Consider the following 26,979-nt stretch of genomic DNA (forward strand, 5'->3'; position numbering starts at 1 on the left):
CCTGTGATTGGTCCGCTGAGAGAGCGCAGAGAGGAAACAACAGGGTACGTTTGATTTAATCTCCCGTGCGTCGCTGATGCACGGCTAGCCAATCACAACACGGTCACACGCACGGAACTGCGGCCTGATAAACCATAAACCAAACACACACAACCGAAATCTAACATACCAACAAATACTCAATCTCCCAAAATGACTTTCGACTCTGGGTGCCGCCCCCCTCTTCTTCGCAGCAGCAGGCTGTCAGCTCGCCCGGGAGGAGCTGTGGGATGCCGCCGAACACACCCTCTGCATTTCGCCGTCTCCTCACATCACGTTAACCGACGAGCTTGAAGAAAAGCATTAAAAGCTTCATCAAATATGTGGCGTAGCACCGGCTGACCACATCTGCTTGAGGTGACTGGGAATGTGGAGCGGTTGGCGTTGAAACAGCCTAGCAGCTATAGCAACGCAACTAACCCTAGTGGGAAATAAAACTGCGTGAACGGTTTTATCATCGAGGAATAACGTTAATGACAGGAGTTATTGAAGGTTATTGTGTCGCACTACCTGTTGCTTTGTTATTAGCTGACAATATATCAGCGTCACCTAGCTTGCCTTGCTAGTGTGGTTAGCATGCTATAATACCATTTACACCCTACCTGGCCATCATTTAGCATCATTATGAGGCTAACGACAGTATGGGGGATTTGCAGGTCAGCTAAAGCCTGTGTCATGAACATCCTCTGATTCGATCCACTGTAACATGACAGCAGCAGATCTTGTCGTGTGTTACAGGTATCTGTGATGGCAGGGTCAAAGATGTCTGTGCCGCTGGCTGTGGTGGTGGTCCTCTCGGTGCTGCTGACGGGAGCAGCCCACACTGGGCCTGAGATGGACCCCTACAAAATCTTAGGCATAACCAGGAGTGCGAGCCAGGCTGAGATCAAGAAGGTCTACAAGCGTCTTGCAAAAGAATGGTAAATATATGTACGTGTTACTGACGTGTTTTTATGAATCTCATTCAATTCTTAACTAATGAGCGTCTTCTTTTTAAGGCATCCTGACAAAAACAAAAATCCTGGTGCTGAGGATATGTTTATCAAGATCACCAAATCTTATGAGGTTAGTCATTTTTCAAATTCATCAATATATTGTGCAGCTGATTTAACTGGTTGCCTTTAGCAGCATGCACATCAGAGGGAGATGCCCCGTTTGATTTATATTTGCTCTACCCTAAATCTAGATCCTGTCCAATGAAGACAAACGTGCCAACTATGACCGTTACGGGCAGACTGATGACACTCAGCCATACAGCAGTGGTCGCTACGGTCATCGCCACGACAGCTTTTACTTTGACGAGTCCTTCTTCAATTTTCCCTTCAACAGCAAGAACCACAGGGACTTTGCTGACAGCAAGTACATACTGCACTTTAACCAGTATGTCAACGACGTGGTGCCTGACAGCTACAAGAGACCTTACCTGATAAAGATCACCTCTGACTGGTGCTTCAGCTGCATCCACATCGAGCCTGTCTGGAAGGAGGTGGTACAGGAGATGGAGACTCTAGGTTTGAAATGAACCTATAAATCAGCCCAAATTATCCAGCAGCACTGCCGTCTATGAATTTGCGTGGGGCAGGGTTGATGAGGTTGATGTGCGTATGATTTTGGATATCCTGTTTTTGCAGGTGTCGGAATAGGCGTGGTGGATGTTGGCTATGAGAGACGGTTAGCCAATCACCTCGGTGCTCATCGCACCCCATCAATACTTGGAGTTATCAACGGCAAAGTGACATTTTTCCATTACGCTGTAGCAAAGGAGCACCTGAGGCAGTTTGTAGAAGACCTCCTTCCTCAGAGACTTGTGGAGAGGGTAAGTATCTGCCAGATGGAGGTGAAAGGATTTAGAATGGCCGTAAAGAAGATTGATTGGTTGCATAAATTCAAAATGAATGAAACATTTTCTATTTTGTGTGTTTCAGGTCACTGACAAAAATGACCTGCAGTTCTTGAACAGCTGGCATGAGCTCAACAAACCACATGTGCTTCTGTTCGACCAAGTGCCTGTAGTTCCTCTGCTGTACAAAGTAAGTTCTTGCCTCGCAGTTTTTTAAGTGAAATGTACCGCCGGGCGCCACTGACAGTAATTGCATCACTAACGTGAACATGTCAATAATTTATCTCTGCATCTCCGTAGCTGACGGCTTTTGCTTATAAGGACTACTTGCAGTTTGGCTATGTCGACCAAGGCCTTTCAGAGACCGCCAGTCTGCAGAAACAGTTCAATATTAACACTTATGCTCCAACCATGCTGGTCTTCAAAGAGAACATCGACAAGCCTGCAGACATTATCCAGGTAAGTCACAGCAGCAGGGTCTCGAGGTTTGATTTACTTATTCACTGTTACCTGTTATTTGCTGTTACCTGTACACTGAACTAGTGGAACTTGTGTTCACTGAAATGTCTCCTCACTCTGTGTGATTGTGTTTGCTCTCTGCAGGCTAGAGGAATGAAAAAGCAAATTATTGATGAGTTCATGTCAAACAACAAATTTCTCCTTGTGCCACGGCTGGTCAATCAGAAGCTCTTTGATGAGCTCTGTCCTGTCAAGCAGTTCCATAGACGCAGGAAGTAAGATAACATAACATTTTCAGAGAATTAAAACATGAAAACAAACTGAATTACTAATATTATTTTTTGTGATTGTCACATCTCATTTAAGGTATTTTAAAATTTGCTGTTCACGTCTGTCCTGCCCTCAGATACTGTGTCCTGCTGATCACAAGCGAGGAAGAGACCTTTTCTTTCGGAAACCAGGCTTTTCTCTCATTTGCCTCCACCAACACCAAGGAGGTTGTGAGGTTCGCTTATGTGTACCAACGACTACAGCAACCTCTTTGTGACATCCTCATGCAGAACAAAGACAGTGCACTATTACCACCACAGGTACACTCATACAAGTTGAACATGACAGCTGCCAGTTTCCATGTGAATCTCTTGGGAATAGGCATCGCTTTAGGATGCTTAATGCGTTGGAGTAGACATTTAACCGAACAACTTATGCTCTCGTGAAAAGTGTATTATTCCTGACACATATTATCAGATGGAGTGCTTCACTTTTTCACTTTTTCAGGTGGTGATCCTGGAGAGGCGCAATAATGCAGGGAAGGCCTTGTTCAAGCCAGTGACAGCCTGGAACGGCAGCGAGGAAGACAAGCAGAGTCTCATGGAGGAGCTGGAGCGACTTCAGAAGGACCCGTCCATCCTCATCCATGACGCAATGCTGCCTGAGCTCAACAATGAGTTTGCCTCTGTATGTTCCCTTTGAGTGGAAACAATGGGTTTGAACAATGCTTGTCTGTGCAACCAAGTGCTTAGAACCAAGTACTGTTCATATATCAACCACCAGTCCCGTCACTAAATGTAAAAATCTCACTCTTTAGATGTTTGTAATCCGATGGATCTATGCATCGTACGATTACCTCTCTGAAGTCATTGATGATATTCTGCATAACAACTGGTAGGTTGAAATCGTTTAACTCTTCATTTCAGATTCAGTTAAGCAATTTCAAGCATATTTAAGTATTTCATGTGGAATATTCCCTCCAGCTGTATGGGAATAACAGAAGAGATGTAAATACAGCGTGTCTTGTTGCACTTCTGTTTTGATTTGCAGGCGTGAGATGATGCCTCTTCTGTCCCTCATCTTCTCTGCCTTGTTCATCTTGTTTGGAACTGTGGTCATCCAGGCCTTCAGGTTAGTTGCCTTTTACCGTTGAACATATTTCATTAGACCACCAGACCAGTAACTATAGCAACACACCGTATAGTATAAAGAAATGTAGAGACAAAGAAAACAATTATGCTATTAATTTTTAAATTAATATCTGTTTACTCTTTTTTTCTTCCGCATGTGATCTCCTTTTGGGAAAACTTATTTTGTGCAGTGACTCCAGTGAAGATAAGCAGACTAAACCAAAGGCAAAGGATGGAACAAAAGCAGAAAATGGGTCACCAGGGACCGGTAGTACTTCAAGGCAAGAATACATTTAAAATGTACATATTTGAATGCAGTGCGGCATTTGTCATCACATTTTTCAGCTCTTCATTTTTGCTGTTGATTTCAGTCGGCCTCCCAAGAAGAATTTCGTGGAGGTGACGGAGCTGACAGATATCACCTACATGAGCAACCTGGTGAAGCTGAGGCCGGGACACATGAACATAGTGCTGGTGCTCACTGATGCCTCCAAGAACATCCTCCTCAGCAAGTTTGCCAAAGAGGTCTACTCCTTCACAGGGTAAGCGAAACAGATATTGATAAGTGGAACAGATATTGTCCATTTTTGTGTATTTAACATTTATCATGTCTATCGATACTTCATCGCAATCGCTCTTTCAACTTTCCCAGGAGCCTGACGCTGCATTTCTCCTTCCTAAATATTGACAAGCACTGTGAGTGGATGAACACTCTGCTGGAATACGTCAAGGACGCCACGCGGATTGACGCCGACGAGGACGACGGGAGCAGCCACAAGATAGACTACACCGGCTATGTGCTGGCACTTAACGGACACAAAAAGTACCTGTGTCTGTTTAAGCCTGTCTACACCGGAGAGGACCTCGACAGTAAGTCATCTGAGGATGAAGGGGGCACTTCCGCGGGGAGGTCGAGGTCCAGTTCCCGCGATGACCACCCCCCGCGCAAATCCAACCGATCCCGCAGCATATCCACCCTGCAGATCCACCACAAACTGGACCGTCTGGGGTTGTGGATGGAAAGGCTCATGGAGGGCACTTTGCCTCGCTACTACATCCCCGCCTGGCCAGGACTAGACAAGATCACCCCCAATAAATAGATGGAGGCGAGTTAAGAAGGACTGAGTATTTATCTACTGTCACACTCTTCTCGTGTTCTGCTGAAGTTAGGCTAGAGCTGCCTTTTTTGCACTTGAGATATTTAATAGTTACTTTTAAAGTCGGGCCAATATTACAAACTTGACTTTAGTGCAACTACTGTGGGACAGATCCTTTAATGTGACCCTCTTAACACTCATGGCATGCTTGTTTCAACTGTTGGTTGTCATATTTAATGCAGGCAAATATTGCTGCTACAGCCTGTGAGCAGAAAACAAATTCACTGTGGTCACCTGTACTCTCCTGCCGTCGTCACCATCAGTCATATTCACACACGAAAGGAGGCGAGGTAACTACCTTGGTCTTTATTGATGAATACTGTGACTAGAGATGCATGTCTCTAACACTTAATGTCTTTTGTATGCGTCTCAGTCCATTTTGTTTTTCCGTTAAAGATTATCTCCTGAATGCTGATTCGCTTGTGCAATATAGCGTACTGCTGTCATGACAATGCCTTTTACCCTGGACCTCAAGGATTTCTCCATGTTCTTCCTCATCATGTTGTTCATGCATAAAAAGAAAACACCTGTTTTGTTACATAAAAACTGCTGGGGTTGTGCTTTAAAATGTACGTCTCACTACAAGCACATATTTATTTAGCAGCCTTGGGCTATTTACCAACCTCAGTTAGTGAGTAGCTTCATGTAGCAAACATAATGAACAGCTTGTCAATTTCATCTTCTGAATGTTTTCCGAATGACCACTATTGACTGATACATTATCTTTGTGTCATCTTAAACTACGTAGACATGAAAGTGAAGTGACACTCCACGTGTGTTTGCTTGGTTTATTCATTTGTTTTGTCGTGAAAATGTCATTAATATAATTATGTTGGTACATTGTGATGTAAATATTGTACATAATCATGCTACATATAGGACCGAGTATGTTACTTGAAAGATAAGCTGAATGTTTTACATGGATTTATCAAAATGCTGTAGTTTTTGTTTCTTAGTTTTCATGAAGATTGATTTTACAAGTTGGTGTAAAACAAGATGTCTGCCGCTGTCAGATGTTTCAGTAGTGCATTTATGCTCTTGTTGGTTGTAATAAAATGCTTTATGTTTGTTAATTAAAACAGAAAACTGTCATTTTTTGCAGTTTCTTTTAGAAGAAAAACAAATCTTGTAACTTTATCACAGCTTCTGCTGGAGGGAAAATCTGATTAATTTTTGGACTATTGTGCTGCTTATTCTATATCTTTCATTCAAAATGTCCTCACAAGACACTGTGGGCCCCACCAAGTCTGTAATACAAGAACACAAACACACATAATCACACCTTCTTTCTTCACCCACCGCATAATCTATTCCTTCGCCCTTTACCCTAAACTTAACCATCATAGCTAAATGCATAGGCCTAACTTTCACCCTAAACCTGAACTTAACCTAATTCTAACCTTAACCTTTAAAACTAATTCGTAACCCTCAAACAGACCTTTGAGGTTGTGAGAAGAACCAAATTTTATCGTCACAATGCAGGAATATCCTCAGCAATGATTTAAAACCAAAATTTGTCCCCACACCTTTAGAAAGATATGCACACACACACACACACACACACACACACACACACACACACACACACACACACACTGTTGTAAGCTGGTCTCAAAGCTCAGAGTAAGCATGTTCACACACATTAATATACCCATATAATATATTTTGAGTCATAAAATACTGAAAATTTAGAGTAATTTTCATCACGTAATGTTTTTTGTCTTGTGTATTTTAAGTTCCATTTAAATTTAACTCGTCTCTATATTGTGACTGTGATTACGGGAAAACATCTCAACAATCCACAGTAGCTCTGCAGCTGTTCAGTCCACTGGGAAACTGAACTAATCCCCCTCAAACCTTAAATATGTTATTTTGAACTGAGCATGGCTGTTTTGGTCTTAATGTCCATTGACCATTTTGAATTATTGCATTCAGTTTGAACTTCTCTTTCAAAGATAACCTGTGAAGTCCGATGCCACCAGCAGCACATGAGATATTACCTCCATTCTTGGTTGTACAACAGGTTATGTCTCTATGGCATTAATCATTCTAGAAATGCAGATATAAAATAAACTGATTGATCAGCTGTTTGACTGATCAATTGTTTTTTTCCCTTTAAATTTAGCTATGGAATTATTGATTATTTAATATGTTTAATATGGAACCATAATCTGAAATATAGAAAATAGACTGAATGATCTTTTTAGAATTTTTATAGAAATTGAGGTTTTGGATTGAGATGGTCATAAAAACAGGTGAGACAAATTAATGCTTAGGATATATGAATTTATTGATTTATTTCAAATGAAATCAGAAGTGACAGTTGGTCTTTCAGCAGGGATGTCATCGAGGGTTGACAACCTGGTGGAAAGTGACATCTTGATGGGATGGGAATGTCGTGTCCTCATGGCAGGGATCACTTTTACATCACAGTTGACAGATGAAGGGTTTCTTCAATTGGCACTGTCCGTCGTTGGGTTTACCTTGAATTGAAAAGGTAACAAACAAACAATTAGAGCTGCAACCAGTTATTTCTGTTGTCAATAAATGTGATTATTATATTTATCTAATGTGTTAATACTTAACATGATTCAGATTCTACTGTAAGATTACACTAGGTGATTTGTTCCAAAAAGTACATTTTTGCTATCTTAGATGTTGAAATCTGATTGTATAAGACAATAAACCAGTCAGCCAATCATTACCCACCAAGGTAGTTCAACTCCAAACAATGTTCTCCTCTGCTGCTGCTGGGCTCCCCGGGTCCCCAGAGGTCGAACTTAAACTGGGTACCATCACTCCACATCCACACACCCTCCTGAAAAAAATTCAATTCATTGAAAAAATACAAAATATCAGTACTGAAATTTCTGCCACCACTCCAACACAGTGTCACTATGGAGGATTGTATTTATGGCGCTAACATTTGAATTAATTTTCTTGTCAGCCTAAATCATTCAGTCCATCTAGTGGTCCAAATCACATCTCTCATGAGGGATAAATATCCTAGATCTAAAAAATAACTTGGAGCTAAATGTAACATCTACATTTGACCACCAAATTATTAAATATAAGGGAAGCAGCTGCATCAGATCCTGTTTTTTAAATCACTCACCTTTACTGCATCATGGCCTCCAATCCAAGTTTGTGTGTCTGCGCCAGTCACACTTTTAATAATTTCTTTAAGGAAGTTGTACTGGTCTGACCCATGAACTGAGGCCAGATTCCCACCATGAGCAATGCAGTCGGCCTAATGAGGAAGACAAAGAGTGAAGTAGAGAGACACAGGGGGGAGGACAAAATAATGTTGAGGTGGGGTTAGTTGAATGATGACATAGAAGTGAGATAAGACTTTTTATCTATTACTGTTTTAAAGTGTATGCCATGACTGCGATGAGGCATTTATAAATAATGTTGCTCCAGAAAGTACCTCTGCATCAGCCCAGCCCTTTGGACCTAAACTGAATAGGAAACAGTGACCGTCAAACTCCTTCCAGTCAGTAGGGCAAGTCACACAGGAAGCACCTACATGATCCAGTATGAGAAAAATATCATTAGTCTTGTTTGTGAGCGAGAGCTGAAGTTGGATGAACATTCTTATGGTAGCCTAGAACTAGTCTTAAATGATGTTGTGACCTAAGAGAAGTGCAGGACACTCTATATCAACACAGTTGGAGGGCATTAGAGGGACCCCAATACAGTAAGTTGGAAAGACTAAACAACGTGGCGTTATTATCGATGATCGCTTAGCATGATCAGGCCATATTGATGCAGTTGTGGTAGAAATGGGTATGGGTATTGCTATTTTGTGAAAATATGCTCTTTCTCATCTAGGGGACTGTATCGTTGTGTCGTCGTGCACAGCAAAAAAAGATATCAAAAGTCTCACACAAAATAGGGCTGCAAGACTAGCTCTTTTAAAACTAATGTCACGTAAATGCACAGCAGTCTGTCATGGCTGACCACTGAGGCCAGATTAAAATCCTGTCTTCTTTTATTTGCTCAAAATAGTAGATGGATAACCAGACTTCTTTACCAACCGTTGGCCTGTGAACAAAAAGAAAAGCTCATTATTAACTCAGTCTATCAGTCTTTCCTCTTTTTAACTCATAAAATGAAGAATGATCACACTGTGCCTGTTACTTACATTTGCTTCCATCCACAGTCCAATGGTCAAGCAGAGGAACACACTGAAATGAAGACCTGACACCATCTGTGTAAAGATGATTTAGAGAAGTCAATACACCATGAAGAAATATTGCATCGTCTAGATGTGATTTTCAATTGCAAAATTCTGAATGTCCTATTTCAACACATTTTCTTACAGCAGTGCTGATGGGTGATATTAGAGGAGGAAATAAAACAAACCCATCTGCAAATGGACACTAAATGTGATAATGAACAAATCGTGAAAAACAGACAGACACTCTGATGAAAGGCAAGAATTAAAAGCTTACCTTGCTGAGCCGATCAGATGTGGTTTCACTTGCAGCAGTAGCAGGGAGAGTGGCAGGATGTGTTGGAAAAGGAAGCACACTCTTTATATACCTTCTCTGGGTGCTCTGACTGCAGTGTGACTTCTTTCCATCACCCCATGTTTAATTATTATAATGAAATCTGAATTATGTGTTTACACAGACTTGAAGAGAAACTGGAATACTCTTCAAACAATGTTACAAAACATAGATACATTGTGTTACCAGGTATCAGCTGTGGCCCGTGCTTCAGACTTCAGTGTAATTCTGAACACTGATCATTTGACAGGCATTTTTGTAGGAAACAGTGCTAACCACCGCAATACCATGTTGCCCCCGTCAAATAATAAGCGATGTAAGACTCTATTAGGGTCATCATTTCATGTTTTATACAGTTACCTCATGTTACTTTGCATAAAGGTGATCTGAATGAGTTCTACCCAATGTAATATACGCTGTTTAGATTTATGAAAAGAGCACTGGTATCAGATCAGTATTCAGTACTGGCAGTCTGGGAAGTGTTACAGTTTTGGAACGGAAATGTCCACTGCAACAGAATGTCTTTCCCGAGTTTGCACTGAATACTGGATGTGAATCAGGAGTTGTGGATTCATCTAAAATGAATGAGACTTTAGACTTCTTTATTTTATCCCCCATAGGGGGAAATTTTCTTGTTACAGCAGCAACAATATAAACAGGGACAGTGAAAGAACAAAGCAATAGAAAAGACAAAAAATAGCAAATAATGTGATTCTTTAGAAACTGGGCTGGTGAAACAGAGCTTCTGGTAATACAGAATACATGGAAAAATAAACTGACTGACACCCTTTAAACCCTCTTGGGTGTTTAATCAAGCTGATATCATTTAATCTATTTCAAACATCCTGGTTGAAAATAGTGAGAAAATCTCCATGTATAATCTAACCCACAGGCTAGCAGCAGTAACATAACCAACATCACTAGTTGTATTAGACCATGTGGCCAAAATAATGTGGATACCCCTGTCTATGTACTTAAATGTACTTTTGGTCTGTGACTACCTCGTTTGTTTCAATTTGAGGCTGATTTTATAAATAATTTACACTCATATAAAAATTCTTCATTGTCCTGTAATGTCCAGAGCCTGGAATCAATTCAATGTGCTCATCATGACCTCAGTAGATTACTGTGGCCTAAACTGATAACATGAACACATTAGATCTTGAAGTGAGGAATAACATAAAATAACACAAAAAGATGGCTGAATCCAGGAAAAGGCCAAATTAATTTTGTGTCACATTTTATCCTCTTCATCTCCTCTGTGGTCCTCTTAGCGTGTTGTGCTTCAGCGTGTCTCATTTGTGCTGCAGGCGTTATATGAAGTACTGTGAACTGTCAAGTTTTTAAAGGTGTTAACCGTCTGTGTTTTTAAACAAAGATGCTGGCTGGAACAAAACGCTTTAAACATGTGTTTTAGCTGAAAAAATGTGAAAGAAAAAACCATGGACACTCAGAATTTTCTTCACCCAAACAATTTAAGTAAAAGTGCAAAAGTATTAACAGCAAAATTCACTTAAAGGATCAAGACTGTAAGTACTCATTTTGATAGTGCAGATGTGCTGATATTATTAGATTGTTGATACTGATGCATCACTGTGTAAGCCGTATTTTCAAGATGTAGCTTTGAGGTAGTTTTAACTAACATTGAAAGTATATGGATTTTTTTGCAATACATATAAATGTAATTCATTGGGATTACAGGAAAACATACTAGAATCCACAGTAGCTCTGCAGCTGTTCAATCTGCTGTAAAACTGAACAAATCACTCACAAACCTTAAATGTTATCTCCATCTGAGCACAGAGACTCCTACCAAGCAATATAATATAAACACAAAGTAAAAATAGAATCAACAGAATAAAGAAAACTGAATTGCAAAAATAATAAAGCACAATACAGTTATAAAAAAGCAAAGCCTTAAAGTTTCTGAGAAGGATGTGAATAACGCCAAATGATTTATTTTGGTCTTCTGGGAGTCTTTTAGGCCGTGACCAATACAGAAGGGGCAGAATCAGGAATGCAGCCTGTCTATTGTCGGCCTTCTTGATATGAAATAAATCAAAGATTAGAAAAAAAATGTATTAACTTTAGCCAACACTGGGGATGGTGCTATGATGGTGCTATGTAAAACTAAAACTATGAAGACACATTCAATCTAATGCCTCTCTGTGCTTAATTATGATGATACTGTTTAACGTGGAACATCCTGGCGGTTAAACGTAAATCCTGCAATGGAAAAAAGCCGCAGGTTAGCTGCACTGTTAATATTCTTAAGGTGGCGCCAATAAGGAATTCATTTTTTCATGATAACAATTTGATCATTCAATAATTTGATCAGAGGGTTTCACACTGGGCAGCCTGAACTGATCTTCAACTGAGATTTAAGCCGTATTTTCCCTGCCAGTTTAGCATCAACTGATTCTCAATGTCCTGATTCCTTATTATTATTGACGTTCCATCCATCCATCCATTTTCAACCACTTATCCGGGGTCGGGTCGTGGGGGCAGCAGTTTTAGCAGAGATGCCCAAACTTCCCGGGCCCCAGACACCTCCTCCAGCTCATCCGGTGGGACCCCGAGGCGTTCCCAAGCCAGCCGAGAGACGTAGTCTCTCCAGTGTGTCCTGGGTCTTCCCCGGGGCCTCCTTCCGGTGGGACATGCCCGGAAAACCTCCCCAGGGAGGCGTCCAGGGGGCATCCGAAACAGATGCCCGAGCCACCTCAGCTGGCTCCTCTCGATGTGGAGGAGCAGCGGCTCTACTCCGAGCCCCTCCCGGATGGTCGAACTCCTCACCCTATCTCTAAGGGTGAGTCCGGCCACCCTGCGGAGGAAACTCATTTCGGCCGCTTGTATCCGAGATCTCGTTCTTTCGGTCATGACCCAAAGTTCATGACCATAGATGAGGGTAGGAACATAGATCGACCGGTAAATGGAGAGCTTTGCCTTTTGGCTCAGCTCCCTCTTCACCACGACAGACCGATACAGCGACCGCATTACTGCAGACGCTGCCCCGATCCGCCTGTCGATCTCACGCTCCATCCTTCCCCCACTCGTGAACAAGACCCCGAGATACTTGAACTCCTCCACTTGAGGCAAGGACTCTCCACCGACCCGGAGATGGCAAACCACCTTTTTCCGGTCGAGAACCATGGCCTCGGACTTGGAGGTGCTGATTCTCATCCCAGCCGTTTCGCACTCGGCTGCAAACCGCCCCAGTGCACACTGGAGGTCTCGGCCCGAGGAAGCCAACATGACAACATCATCCGCAAAAAGCAGAGATGCTATCATGCGGTCCCCAAACCGGACCCCCTCCGGCCCCTGGCTGCGCCTAGAAATTCTGTCCATAAAAATAATAAACCAAACCGGTGACAAAGGGCAGCCCTGCCGGACTCCAACATGCACCGGGAACAGGTCTGACTTACTGCTGGCAATGCGAACCAGACTCCTACTGCGGTCGTACAGGAACCGGACAGCCCTTAGCAAAGGGCCCCGGAGCCCATCCTCCCGAAGCACCCCCCACAAGATGCCACGAGGGACACGGTCGAATGCCTTCTCCAAGTCCACAAAGCACATGTGGACAGGTTGGGCAAACTCCCATGAAGGCTGAGGAGTGTGATCCCCCTCTAGTTGGAACACATCCTCCGGTCCCCCTTCTTAAAAAGAGGGACCACCACCCCGGTCTGCCATTCCAGAGGCACTGTCCCCGACCGCCAGGCGATGTTACAGAGACGTGTCAACCAAGACAGTCCCTGTACATCCAGAGACTTGAGGTATTCAGGGCGGATCTCGTCCACCCCTAGTGCCTTGCCACCGAGGAGCTTTCTGACCACCTCGGCGACTTCGGCCTGGGTGATGAACGAGTCCACTTCTGAATCCCCAGCCTCTGCCTCCTCAATGGAAGACCTGGCGGTGGGATTGAGGAGATCCTCGAAGTATTCCTTCCACCGCCCGACGACATCCCCAGTCGAGGTCAACAGCTCCCCACCCTCACTGTAAACAGTGTTGGTGGGGTACTGCTTCCCCCTCCTGAGGCGCCGGATGGTTTGCCAGAATCTCCTCGAAGCTGACCGGTAGTCCTCCTCCATGGCCTTCCCGAACTCCTCCCAGGCCCGAGTTTTTGCCTCCGCAACCGCCCGGGCTGCAGCACGCTTGGCCTGCCGGTACCTGTCAGCTGCCTCAGGAGTTCCACGAGCCCACAAGGCCCGGTAGGTCTCCTTCTTCAGCTTGACGGCATCCCTTACTTCCAGTGTCCACCACCGGGTTCGGGGATTGCCGACACGACAGGCACCAGAGACCTTACGGCCACAGCTCCGAGCGGCCGCGCCGACAATGGAGGTGGAGAACATGGTCCACTCAGACTCAATATCTCCAGCCTCCCCCTGTGAGAAGCTTTCCCAGAGGTGGGAGTTGAAAACCGCAGCGACAGCGGGTTCCGCCAGACGTTCCCAACAGACCCTCACGATACGCTTGGGCCTGCCGAGTCTCTCCGGCTTCCTCCCCTGCCAGCGGATCCAACTCACCACCAGGTGGTGATCAGTTGACAGCTCAGCCCCTCTCTTCACCCGAGTGTCCAGAACACACGGACGGAGGTCAGATGACACGACAACGAAGTCGATCATCGACCTCCGGCCTAGGACGTCCTGGTGCCATGTGCACCGATGGACGCCCTTGTGCTCGAACATGGTGTTCCTTATGGACAATCTGTGACTAGCACAGATGTCCAACAACAGAACACCACTCGGGTTCAGATCGGGGAGGCCGTTCCTCCCAATCACGCCTCTCCAGGTCTCACTGTCGCTGCCCACGTGGGCGTTGAAGTCCCCCAGTAGAACAATGGAGTCCCCAGTCGGCGCACCATCCAGCACCCCTCCCAGGGACTCCAAGAAGGCCGGGAACTCTGCACTGCTGTTCGGCCCATAGGCCGAAACCACAGTGAGAGACCTGTCCCCGACCCGAAGGCGCAGGGACACGACCCTCTCGTTCACCGGGGTAAACTCCAACACATGGCGGCTGAGCTGTGGGGCTATAAGCAAGCCCACACCAGCCCACCGCCAGAGAAATGGAGAGTCCACCCCCTCTCGAGGAGCTGGGTTCCTGGGCTGTGAGTGGAGGTGAGCCCAACTATATCTAGCCAGTACCTCTCAACCTCCCGCACAAGCTCCTGCTCCTTCCCCCCCAGCGAGGTGACATTCCATGTCCCTACATGCCAGATTTATTGACATTGATGATAATAAAATGTATTTCAGTATGGATACGTGCAACACACAGTGCTTTACATAGAAGCAAATGATTCTTTTTAAAAAAGCTAATAATCGTTGCATCTTATTGCAAATTTCCCATGCACCACCCGATCGTCCGTTTTAACCTCTGCCTACAGGACAGAATATGTAAAATGATTATTTGGTCCCTATGTGGCACCTCAACCACCTCACTTTCTAAAACTTGCTTTCTATGTTCTTGTCTGCTCCCTCACTCCTGTCACATCTGGTGGAAGAATCCAAAAGGACTTGACTCTGCACCTTCATTATTTTCTCCATTAGGTCTGACCCTGCTACCCCATCCCTCTGAGCCACCAGACAGGCTGCTCAGTTGGAGCACATAATTACATCCTTAAGAGCCACATCTAGCACAACATCTTGGTAAAGCTGCCCGAGGTGTAGTCAACTGTTTTATTTTCCAGAGTTATGCAATGGTGCCCCCTGGGTGTTGGATTTTAAATTACAGCTGTGGCTGAGTGAGACAGATGAAGCTACAGACTTTTTGTTTTAAAGGGTAACTACACACTCAAATTCTGCTTAAATGATCTGCTCGCATATTTTAAAAAATGCAGATTGAGCAACATCTGTCTGAGGTGTGGCTATAGTTACACAGGGCAGACTGCCTGACCACCGCTCTACTACTCTCAATACTTTAACATTATGTTAGAACAGGTCCTCATGTATGTCCTCCTTCTCCCAGCAGGGGCTCTGCTGCTCTGTCAGCTTTGTGTCTTCACAAACTTTTATTTTGGATTCAGCTTGGTGATTTCCTCTGGGCTCGCGCTCGCTAATAATACCGCAGGTGTAAATAAAGTGCACGAGCTACAGGTCGTGGACTGATGACGTAAGCAGGAGCAGGTGGGAGAGATGCAAAATGAGTAATGAAGGTGAGCCGATAATTTAGTTTTATCGGTCAGTATTTAATAGGCCCAGAGGTCCGGACTTCTAGTGGGAAACAGTCCAACGAGGTAGCAAGGTAAGAAAATATCAAAATACTGAAAATAGTGTTGTTGCATGTTTCGGTTGACATGTGTGCGCTTTTTCATACCTACTAGCTCGCCCCACTTTGACCAGCAAAAGTTAGTGTCACCACTTAATCTCATAACCATCTTTTGTGTGTTTATTAACAGTTTTATGTCATATTTTTAAAGTGAGTGTGTTGTATGATGTGTTTTATCTCTTCTTCAACACCGTGTCGGTGCCACAAGATGGCGTCATACCCTCAGGAGTAAACTTTGCCTTCACTGTTATGCTGGTCCAACTCAGGTACTCAAATGTGATGCTATACAATTCAGACTTCAAAAAGGATTTTGGAAATCATAAATTTTTCCCATAATTGCATCTCCTTTAGTGAACTGAAACTCCCAGATGCTGTTATGGTTATGTCATAGCGAAAGTTCAACACAGAGGGGTCAGTGAGTGCAAAGTGTGACTGTAGGCAGGAAGTCTTTCACCCTTTTGACTGTTGCTACGCCTGTAATGTAATTAAGTTTCCATCAACTTGTTTTTATGAGTGAAAATTCTGAAAAATCTAAGAAACAAACTTGAACCCCCCCCACAAGCTCACCCACAAACTGTTCTCACTCGGACTGCACCCCCCCCCCCCCCCCCCCTCTGTGACTGGCTCCTGGACTTTCCTCAGGGGTGTGTCCTCAGCCCCATCCTCTACACCCTGTTCACCCACAACTGTGTTGCCTCCCACAAGGACAACACCATCCTGAAGTTTGCAGACGGCATCGCCGTGATAGGACGCATCACCGGTGGAGACGAAGCATCCTACAGGAGGGAGGTGGACACTCTGGTGACATGGTGTGAGGACAACAACCTCACCCTCAACACGGACAAGACTAAGGAGATGATAGTGGACATGAGGAAGGAGAGGAGCCCTCATCAGCCACTGCTCGTCCGTGGTCAGGAAGTGGAGAGGGTGAACAGCTTCAAATACCTGGGGGTCCACATCAACGAGGACCTCACCTGGACACTGAACACCACACAGCTGGTGAAGAAGGCCCAGCAGCGGCTGTATTTCCTGAGGAGGCTGAGGAGGTTTGGCATGTCGTCAAAAATCTTCATCAACTTCTACAGCTGCGTTGTTGAGTCCATCTTAACCGGCTGCATCACCGTGTGGTACGGCAGCACCACCATCATGGACCGTAAACGCCTGCAGAGAGTGGTGAAGACTGCGTCCAAGATCACCAGGACTCCCCTGCCCTCTCTGCAGAGCATCTACAGACACAGAGTCCACCGGAGTCCACCCCCAACACAAACTGTTCACTCTCCTCCCCTCAGGCCGGAGGTACAGGAGTCTGAAATGCAGGACGTCCAGACTCAGAAACTCCTTCTTTCCCTCCGCCATCAGGCTCCTTAACAGCCAATAGGAGTCACAACTACCTCTAATCTGCACATTCATCTGCACATTGACTGTACTTTATGTTAAGTTGCACATTTTGTAAATATATTTATATGTTAAGCAATAGCAGGTTATTTAGCAATAGCAGTTTATATTTATATGTTTTTATATTTTATTCTATCCTCTTCTTTTTTATTCTTTGGCATTCAGTGTGGATGGCAAAGTAAGATTTTCATTGTACAGGGAAACCCGTTTCTGCACTGTACACTTGACAATAAACACTTTGAACCTTACACCTGACTGGTGTGCAAGAGTTGGTTTATTAGAAAGAGAAAAATGTGACAAGACACAGCAAATAAATTGACATGCAGCGTGTGACTTAAATGTCCACAGAAGCTTAACTAAAGAGCGGCAGGTAAAATCATCACATCAATTACAAGTGAAAAGAAATTCTCAGAGCACTGATGTCATCGAGGCCTGACCTCCTGATGGAAGTGACATCATCATTTAAGATGTGACATCATCATTGCTGACTTGTTAGGTCCGTGGAACAGAGGAATGATCTCTTCCCTTGACACTTCATGTCATTGACATAGTCGTGTTCTGTAGGCAGAGATTTGAACTTTGCTGACAGCAAGTACATACTGCACTTTAACCAGTATGTCAACGACGTGGTGCCTGACAGCTACAAGAGAACTTACCTGATAAAGATCACCTCTGACTGGTGCTTCAGCTGCATCCACATCGAGCCTGTCTGGAAGGAGGTGGTGCAGGAGATGGAGACTCTAGGTTTGAAATGAACCTATAAATCAGCCCAAATTATCCAGCAGCACTGCCGTCTATGAATTTGCGTGGGGCAGGGTTGATGAGGTTGATGTGCGTATGATTTTGGATATCCTGTTTTTGCAGGTGTCGGAATAGGCGTGGTGGATGTTGGCTATGAGAGACGGTTAGCCAATCACCTCGGTGCTCATCGCACCCCATCAATACTTGGAGTTATCAACGGCAAAGTGACATTTTTCCATTACGCTGTAGCAAAGGAGCACCTGAGGCAGTTTGTAGAAGACCTCCTTCCTCAGAGACTTGTGGAGAGGGTAAGTATCTGCCAGATGGAGGTGAAAGGATTTAGAATGGCCGTAAAGAAGATTGATTGGTTGCATAAATTCAAAATGAATGAAACATTTTCTATTTTGTGTGTTTCAGGTCACTGACAAAAATGACCTGCAGTTCTTGAACAGCTGGCATGAGCTCAACAAACCACATGTGCTTCTGTTCGACCAAGTGCCTGTAGTTCCTCTGCTGTACAAAGTAAGTTCTTGCCTCGCAGTTTTTTAAGTGAAATGTACCGCCGGGCGCCACTGTCAGTAATTGCATCACTAACGTGAACATGTCAATAATTTATCTCTGCATCTCCGTAGCTGACGGCTTTTGCTTATAAGGACTACTTGCAGTTTGGCTATGTCGACCAAGGCCTTTCAGAGACCGCCAGTCTGCAGAAACAGTTCAATATTAACACTTATACTCCAACCATGCTGGTCTTCAAAGAGAACATCGACAAGCCTGCAGACATTATCCAGGTAAGTCACAGCAGCAGGGTCTCGAGGTTTGATTTACTTATTCACTGTTACCTGTTATTTGCTGTTACCTGTACACTGAACTAGTGGAACTTGTGTTCACTGAAATGTCTCCTCACTCTGTGTGATTGTGTTTGCTCTCTGCAGGCTAGAGGAATGAAAAAGCAAATTATTGATGAGTTCATGTCAAACAACAAATTTCTCCTTGTGCCACGGCTGGTCAATCAGAAGCTCTTTGATGAGCTCTGTCCTGTCAAACAGTTCCATAGACGCAGGAAGTAAGATAACATAACATTTTCAGAGAATTAAAACATGAAAACAAACTGAATTACTAATATTATTTTTTGTGATTGTCACATCTCATTTAAGGTATTTTAAAATTTGCTGTTCACGTCTGTCCTGCCCTCAGATACTGTGTCCTGCTGATCACAAGCGAGGAAGAGACCTTTTCTTTCGGAAACCAGGCTTTTCTCTCATTTGCCTCCACCAACACCAAGGAGGTTGTGAGGTTCGCTTATGTGTACCAACAACTACAGCAACCTCTTTGTGACATCCTCATGCAGAACAAAGACAGTGCACTATTACCACCACAGGTACACTCATACAAGTTGAACATGACAGCTGCCAGTTTCCATGTGAATCTCTTGGGAATAGGCATCGCTTTAGGATGCTTAATGCGTTGGAGTAGACATTTAACCGAACAACTTATGCTCTCGTGAAAAGTGTATTATTCCTGACACATATTATCAGATGGAGTGCTTCACTTTTTCACTTTTTCAGGTGGTGATCCTGGAGAGGCGCAATAATGCAGGGAAGGCCTTGTTCAAGCCAGTGACAGCCTGGAACGGCAGCGAGGAAGACAAGCAGAGTCTCATGGAGGAGCTGGAGCGACTTCAGAAGGACCCGTCCATCCTCATCCGTGACGCAATGCTGCCTGAGCTCAACAATGAGTTTGCCTCTGTATGTTCCCTTTGAGTGGAAACAATGGGTTTGAACAATGTTTGTCTGTGCAACCAAGTGCTTAGAACCAAGTACTGTTCATATATCAACCACCAGTCCCGTCACTAAATGTAAAAATCTCACTCTTTAGATGTTTGTAATCCGATGGATCTGTTGTGCTTTAACAAGTGGTAATGTTCAATTTGGCTATCAGAAATAATTATCAAAGATAATTAATAATTATTAAAATGAATGAACTTTGATTAAAGTCCACCTCGATTGGGGCACCACCTCGAAAAACGAGGAAAAGACAGCCGTTTTAATTGATATAGTCTCATAAAAATACTAAACTATCAATTTGGAATTATGTTTTATAATTAATTTAATAATTACTACCAAAATTACCACATTGATAGCTAGCTGAAGGATTTTGGAGTTCTTGACAGTGTAGAGGTTGGCAGTGTCCACACTTGTACAACATTAAAGGAGACAGCAGGTATTAAAACATTTATTAAAACAGAGCAAAATTCAGGGACATCATTTGTTATGCATTAAGGACTTGTACTTTGGTTGTAAGTACAGCTGAAGCAGAGTAGGTATTAAAGACATCTGCTGTTACAGAAACAAAATCAATCAAACAATCTAACTAAATCTCTATGACTAAACTAAAATAATATGAGTGTAAGAGTGTGTGTGTGTGTGTGTGTGTGTGTGTGTGTGTGTGTGTGTGTGAGAGTGATAAGGCTGAGGAATGTGAGATGGGTCCCACAAAGGTGGGGGAGAGAGACCAAATGGTGATGGCCAGACCCCCTGGGGTGTGGGTCAGAGGCAGACAAAGGAAAGCTAAGTGCTGTTAGCTTAGCTTTGTCCCTCAGTGGCCTGTTGCAGACTGTGTGTGTGAGAGAGATAAAGGTGCAGGTTAAGACAGGATGGTTAGTTTGTAGGCTAACATCAACTAAACTTAATGGATGCACAGTAATCTGCAACACATCACAATAATCAAACTCAATGAACATTAAAGCAAGTCAATACATTAACAAGGGTAAACCATGTATGCAGTAATGCTATGCTAATTATGCCCAGTTAGAGTTTGTTACCAGTCCTTAAAGGGGTAGAGGAAGTGTCCTTGAGGGTGCTGCTTTCTCAGCTTGTTGCTGGAGGAAAGGTGTGGTTCGTGTCCGTTGCTGTGGTTGCAGGCTGGAGGAATCCGGTCGCTCCTTTGTTCCTGTTAGTTAGCAGCTCTGTGCTAACTTGCTGGTGTGCTCTTGTTGTTGGTTATCAGCTGGCAGACTCTGGGTCGTGCCTGCTGGCGCTGATCTGCTTACTTCAGGCAGGACCTTGTGTCGCTACCATGAAGGAGGTGGCTGCTCTGGACAGACCACACTGAGGCAGAGCTTAGCTGAGTTGAGCTGGTCTCTCCTCTTCAGGAAAGATCAGGAGAGCTGGTCTCTCCTCTGCAGGAGGAGAGGGAGCAGGAAAGACCTGGTCTCTCCACTTCAGGCGAGACGATGAGAAAGAAGAGAGTTCAGTGGGGGTGAACTGGTTTTGTGGGCCTGCGGTCGTAAAATCATGTGTCCCCTCCGGCCAATGGTGACAGTGGAGCTGGGCGCGGGGGTGATTTCACACCTATCTGTGAAACTGGGGGGCATTGGGGAAAGGAGCCCAATAGTTTTACAGACAAAGAAACATACGGTCTTCACCATGTGCTATTCACTGTATAGTGAAGCCCAACAGATCTATGCATCGTACGATTACCTCTCTGAAGTCATTGATGATATTCTGCATAACAACTGGTAGGTTGAAATCGTTTAACTCTTCATTTCAGATTCAGTTAAGCAATTTCAAGCATATTTAAGTATTTCATGTGGAATATTCCCTCCAGCTGTATGGGAATAACAGAAGAGATGTAAATACAGCGTGTCTTGTTGCACTTCTGTTTTGATTTGCAGGCGTGAGATGATGCCTCTTCTGTCCCTCATCTTCTCTGCCTTGTTCATCTTGTTTGGAACTGTGGTCATCCAGGCCTTCAGGTTAGTTGCCTTTTACCGTTGAACATATTTCATTAGACCACCAGACCAGTAACTATAGCAACACACCGTATATTATAAAGAAATGTAAAGACAAAGAAAACAATTATGCTATTAATTTTTAAATTAATATCTGTTTACTTTTTTTTCTTCCGCATGTGATCTCCTTTTGGGAAAACTTATTTTGTGCAGTGACTCCAGTGAAGATAAGCAGACTAAACCAAAGGCAAAGGATGGAACAAAAGCAGAAAATGGGTCACCAGGGACCGGTAGTACTTCAAGGCAAGAATACATTTAAAATGTACATATTTGAATGCAGTGCGGCATTTGTCATCACATTTTTCAGCTCTTCATTTTTGCTGTTGATTTCAGTCGGCCTCCCAAGAAGAATTTCATGGAGGTGACGGAGCTGACAGATATCACCTACATGAGCAACCTGGTGAAGCTGAGGCCGGGACACATGAACATAGTGCTGGTGCTCACTGATGCCTCCAAGAACATCCTCCTCAGCAAGTTTGCCAAAGAGGTCTACTCCTTCACAGGGTAAGCGAAACAGATATGGATAAGTGGAACAGATATTGTCCATTTTTGTGTATTTAACATTTATCATGTCTATCGATACTTCATCGCAATCGCTCTTTCAACTTTCCCAGGAGCCTGACGCTGCATTTCTCCTTCCTAAATATTGACAAGCACTGTGAGTGGATGAACACTCTGCTGGAATACGTCAAGGACGCCACGCGGATTGACGCCGACGAGGACGACGGGAGCAGCCACAAGATAGACTACACCGGCTATGTGCTGGCACTTAACGGACACAAAAAGTACCTGTGTCTGTTTAAGCCTGTCTACACCGGAGAGGACCTCGACAGTAAGTCATCTGAGGATGAAGGGGGCACTTCCGCGGGGAGGTCGAGGTCCAGTTCCCGCGATGACCACCCCCCGCGCAAATCCAACCGATCCCGCAGCATATCCACCCTGCAGATCCACCACAAACTGGACCGTCTGGGGTTGTGGATGGAAAGGCTCATGGAGGGCACTTTGCCTCGCTACTACATCCCCGCCTGGCCAGGACTAGACAAGATCACCCCCAATAAATAGATGGAGGCGAGTTAAGAAGGACTGAGTATTTATCTACTGTCACACTCTTCTCGTGTTCTGCTGAAGTTAGGCTAGAGCTGCCTTTTTTGCACTTGAGATATTTAATAGTTACTTTTAAAGTCGGGCCAATATTACAAACTTGACTTTAGTGCAACTACTGTGGGACAGATCCTTTAATGTGACCCTCTTAACACTCATGGCATGCTTGTTTCAACTGTTGGTTGTCATATTTAATGCAGGCAAATACTGCTGCTACAGCCTGTGAGCAGAAAACAAATTCACTGTGGTCACCTGTACTCTCCTGCCGTCGTCACCATCAGTCATATTCACACACGAAAGGAGGCGAGGTAACTACCTTGGTCTTTATTGATGAATACTGTGACTAGAGATGCATGTCTCTAACACTTAATGTCTTTTGTATGCGTCTCAGTCCATTTTGTTTTTCCGTTAAAGATTATCTCCTGAATGCTGATTCGCTTGTGCAATATAGCGTACTGCTGTCATGACAATGCCTTTTACCCTGGACCTCAAGGATTTCTCCATGTTCTTCCTCATCATGTTGTTCATGCATAAAAAGAAAACACCTGTTTTGTTACATAAAAACTGCTGGGGTTGTGCTTTAAAATGTACGTCTCACTACAAGCACATATTTATTTAGCAGCCTTGGGCTATTTACCAACCTCAGTTAGTGAGTAGCTTCATGTAGCAAACATAATGAACAGCTTGTCAATTTCATCTTCTGAATGTTTTCCGAATGACCACTATTGACTGATACATTATCTTTGTGTCATCTTAAACTACGTAGACATGAAAGTGAAGTGACACTCCACGTGTGTTTGCTTGGTTTATTCATTTGTTTTGTCGTGAAAATGTCATTAATATAATTATGTTGGTACATTGTGATGTAAATATTGTACATAATCATGCTACATATAGGACCGAGTATGTTACTTGAAAGATAAGCTGAATGTTTTACATGGATTTATCAAAATGCTGTAGTTTTTGTTTCTTAGTTTTCATGAAGATTGATTTTACAAGTTAGTGTAAAACAAGATGTCTGCCGCTGTCAGATGTTTCAGTAGTGCATTTATGCTCTTGTTGGTTGTAATAAAATGCTTTATGTTTGTTAATTAAAACAGAAAACTGTCATTTTTTGCAGTTTCTTTTAGAAGAAAAACAAATCTTGTAACTTTATCACAGCTTCTGCTGGAGGGAAAATCTGATTAATTTTTGGACTATTGTGCTGCTTATTCTATATCTTTCATTCAAAATGTCCTCACAAGACACTGTGGGCCCCACCAAGTCTGTAATACAAGAACACAAACACACATAATCACACCTTCTTTCTTCACCCACCGCATAATCTATTCCTTCGCCCTTTACCCTAAACTTAACCATCATAGCTAAATGCATAGGCCTAACTTTCACCCTAAACCTGAACTTAACCTAATTCTAACCTTAACCTTTAAAACTAATTCGTAACCCTCAAACAGACCTTTGAGGTTGTGAGAAGAACCAAATTTTATCGTCACAATGCAGGAATATCCTCAGCAATGATTTAAAACCAAAATTTGTCCCCACACCTTTAGAAAGATATGCACACACACACACACACACACACACACACTGTTGTAAGCTGGTCTCAAAGCTCATAGTAAGCATGTTCACACACATTAATATACCCATATAATATTACATTTTGAGTCATAAAATACTGAAAATTTAGAGTAATTTTCATCACGTAATGTTTTTTGTCTTGTGTATTTTAAGTTCCATTTAAATTTAACTCGTCTCTATATTGTGACTGTGATTACGGGAAAACATCTCAACAATCCACAGTAGCTCTGCAGCTGTTCAGTCCACTGGGAAACTGAACTAATCCCCCTCAAACCTTAAATATGTTATTTTGAACTGAGCATGGCTGTTTTGGTCTTAATGTCCATTGACCATTTTGAATTATTGCATTCAGTTTGAACTTCTCTTTCAAAGATAACCTGTGAAGTCCGATGCCACCAGCAGCACATGAGATATTACCTCCATTCTTGGTTGTACAACAGGTTATGTCTCTATGGCATTAATCATTCTAGAAATGCAGATATAAAATAAACTGATTGATCAGCTGTTTGACTGATCAATTGTTTTTTTCCCTTTAAATTTAGCTATGGAATTATTGATTATTTAATATGTTTAATATGGAACCATAATCTGAAATATAGAAAATAGACTGAATGATCTTTTTAGAATTTTTATAGAAATTGAGGTTTTGGATTGAGATGGTCATAAAAACAGGTGAGACAAATTAATGCTTAGGATATATGAATTTATTGATTTATTTCAAATGAAATCAGAAGTGACAGTTGGTCTTTCAGCAGGGATGTCATCGAGGGTTGACAACCTGGTGGAAAGTGACATCTTGATGGGATGGGAATGTCGTGTCCTCATGGCAGGGATCACTTTTACATCACAGTTGACAGATGAAGGGTTTCTTCAATTGGCACTGTCCGTCGTTGGGTTTACCTTGAATTGAAAAGGTAACAAACAAACAATTAGAGCTGCAACCAGTTATTTCTGTTGTCAATAAATGTGATTATTATATTTATCTAATGTGTTAATACTTAACATGATTCAGATTCTACTGTAAGATTACACTAGGTGATTTGTTCCAAAAAGTACATTTTTGCTATCTTAGATGTTGAAATCTGATTGTATAAGACAATAAACCAGTCAGCCAATCATTACCCACCAAGGTAGTTCAACTCCAAACAATGTTCTCCTCTGCTGCTGCTGGGCTCCCCGGGTCCCCAGAGGTCGAACTTAAACTGGGTACCATCACTCCACATCCACACACCCTCCTGAAAAAAATTCAATTCATTGAAAAAATACAAAATATCAGTACTGAAATTTCTGCCACCACTCCAACACAGTGTCACTATGGAGGATTGTATTTATGGCGCTAACATTTGAATTAATTTTCTTGTCAGCCTAAATCATTCAGTCCATCTAGTGGTCCAAATCACATCTCTCATGAGGGATAAATATCCTAGATCTAAAAAATAACTTGGAGCTAAATGTAACATCTACATTTGACCACCAAATTATTAAATATAAGGGAAGCAGCTGCATCAGATCCTGTTTTTTAAATCACTCACCTTTACTGCATCATGGCCTCCAATCCAAGTTTGTGTGTCTGCGCCAGTCACACTTTTAATAATTTCTTTAAGGAAGTTGTACTGGTCTGACCCATGAACTGAGGCCAGATTCCCACCATGAGCAATGCAGTCGGCCTAATGAGGAAGACAAAGAGTGAAGTAGAGAGACACAGGGGGGAGGACAAAATAATGTTGAGGTGGGGTTAGTTGAATGATGACATAGAAGTGAGATAAGACTTTTTATCTATTACTGTTTTAAAGTGTATGCCATGACTGCGATGAGGCATTTATAAATAATGTTGCTCCAGAAAGTACCTCTGCATCAGCCCAGCCCTTTGGACCTAAACTGAATAGGAAACAGTGACCGTCAAACTCCTTCCAGTCAGTAGGGCAAGTCACACAGGAAGCACCTACATGATCCAGTATGAGAAAAATATCATTAGTCTTGTTTGTGAGCGAGAGCTGAAGTTGGATGAACATTCTTATGGTAGCCTAGAACTAGTCTTAAATGATGTTGTGACCTAAGAGAAGTGCAGGACACTCTATATCAACACAGTTGGAGGGCATTAGAGGGACCCCAATACAGTAAGTTGGAAAGACTAAACAACGTGGCGTTATTATCGATGATCGCTTAGCATGATCAGGCCATATTGATGCAGTTGTGGTAGAAATGGGTATGGGTATTGCTATTTTGTGAAAATATGCTCTTTCTCATCTAGGGGACTGTATCGTTGTGTCGTCGTGCACAGCAAAAAAAGATATCAAAAGTCTCACACAAAATAGGGCTGCAAGACTAGCTCTTTTAAAACTAATGTCACGTAAATGCACAGCAGTCTGTCATGGCTGACCACTGAGGCCAGATTAAAATCCTGTCTTCTTTTATTTGCTCAAAATAGTAGATGGATAACCAGACTTCTTTACCAACCGTTGGCCTGTGAACAAAAAGAAAAGCTCATTATTAACTCAGTCTATCAGTCTTTCCTCTTTTTAACTCATAAAATGAAGAATGATCACACTGTGCCTGTTACTTACATTTGCTTCCATCCACAGTCCAATGGTCAAGCAGAGGAACACACTGAAATGAAGACCTGACACCATCTGTGTAAAGATGAATTAGAGAAGTCAATACACCATGAAGAAATATTGCATCGTCTAGATGTGATTTTCAATTG

At 43.1% G+C, this 26,979-nt stretch overlaps 2 protein-coding genes and 1 long non-coding RNA gene across 4 annotated transcripts; 2 read left to right on the plus strand and 1 right to left on the minus strand.

The window, feature by feature from the left end:
• Positions 1 to 258: 258 nt before the first annotated feature.
• Positions 259 to 5,829, plus strand: dnajc16 (DnaJ (Hsp40) homolog, subfamily C, member 16). 2 transcript variants are annotated; one of them, XM_070839534.1, is made up of 15 exons: positions 259 to 396; positions 778 to 959; positions 1,038 to 1,104; positions 1,226 to 1,550; positions 1,671 to 1,855; positions 1,965 to 2,069; positions 2,180 to 2,338; positions 2,483 to 2,613; positions 2,745 to 2,928; positions 3,116 to 3,295; positions 3,426 to 3,502; positions 3,659 to 3,739; positions 3,930 to 4,019; positions 4,110 to 4,280; positions 4,391 to 5,829. In XM_070839534.1, the coding sequence occupies exons 2-15, from the start codon at positions 787 to 789 to the stop codon at positions 4,836 to 4,838; spliced, it is 2,376 nt and encodes a 791-aa protein (XP_070695635.1). In that variant the 5' UTR covers positions 259 to 396; positions 778 to 786; the 3' UTR covers positions 4,839 to 5,829. The 2 variants fall into 2 exon arrangements, with proteins under 2 accessions (XP_070695635.1, XP_070695634.1); XM_070839533.1 differs by lacking the exon at positions 259 to 396 and adding an exon at positions 645 to 695.
• A 9,712-nt stretch (positions 5,830 to 15,541) lies between these two features.
• On the plus strand, positions 15,542 to 23,710 carry LOC139209246 (dnaJ homolog subfamily C member 16-like). Its single transcript, XM_070838887.1, has 16 exons — positions 15,542 to 15,554; positions 15,876 to 15,933; positions 16,324 to 16,478; positions 17,627 to 17,806; positions 17,927 to 18,111; positions 18,221 to 18,325; positions 18,436 to 18,594; positions 18,739 to 18,869; positions 19,001 to 19,184; positions 19,372 to 19,551; positions 19,682 to 19,703; positions 21,257 to 21,323; positions 21,480 to 21,560; positions 21,750 to 21,839; positions 21,927 to 22,100; positions 22,211 to 23,710. The coding sequence occupies exons 1-16, from the start codon at positions 15,542 to 15,544 to the stop codon at positions 22,656 to 22,658; spliced, it is 2,232 nt and encodes a 743-aa protein (XP_070694988.1). The 3' UTR covers positions 22,659 to 23,710.
• Positions 23,711 to 24,957: 1,247 nt separating this feature from the next.
• LOC139210231 (uncharacterized) lies at positions 24,958 to 26,241 on the minus strand. The gene is made up of 4 exons (XR_011585238.1): positions 26,123 to 26,241; positions 25,808 to 25,942; positions 25,402 to 25,510; positions 24,958 to 25,175 (listed from the first exon to the last, which is right to left on the minus strand). It is a non-coding gene; the product is annotated as an uncharacterized lncRNA (long non-coding RNA).
• Positions 26,242 to 26,979: the final 738 nt, after the last annotated feature.

The sequence above is a fragment of the Pempheris klunzingeri genome, chromosome 11 (assembly GCF_042242105.1).
Source record: "Pempheris klunzingeri isolate RE-2024b chromosome 11, fPemKlu1.hap1, whole genome shotgun sequence".
NCBI lineage: Eukaryota > Metazoa > Chordata > Actinopteri > Acropomatiformes > Pempheridae > Pempheris > Pempheris klunzingeri.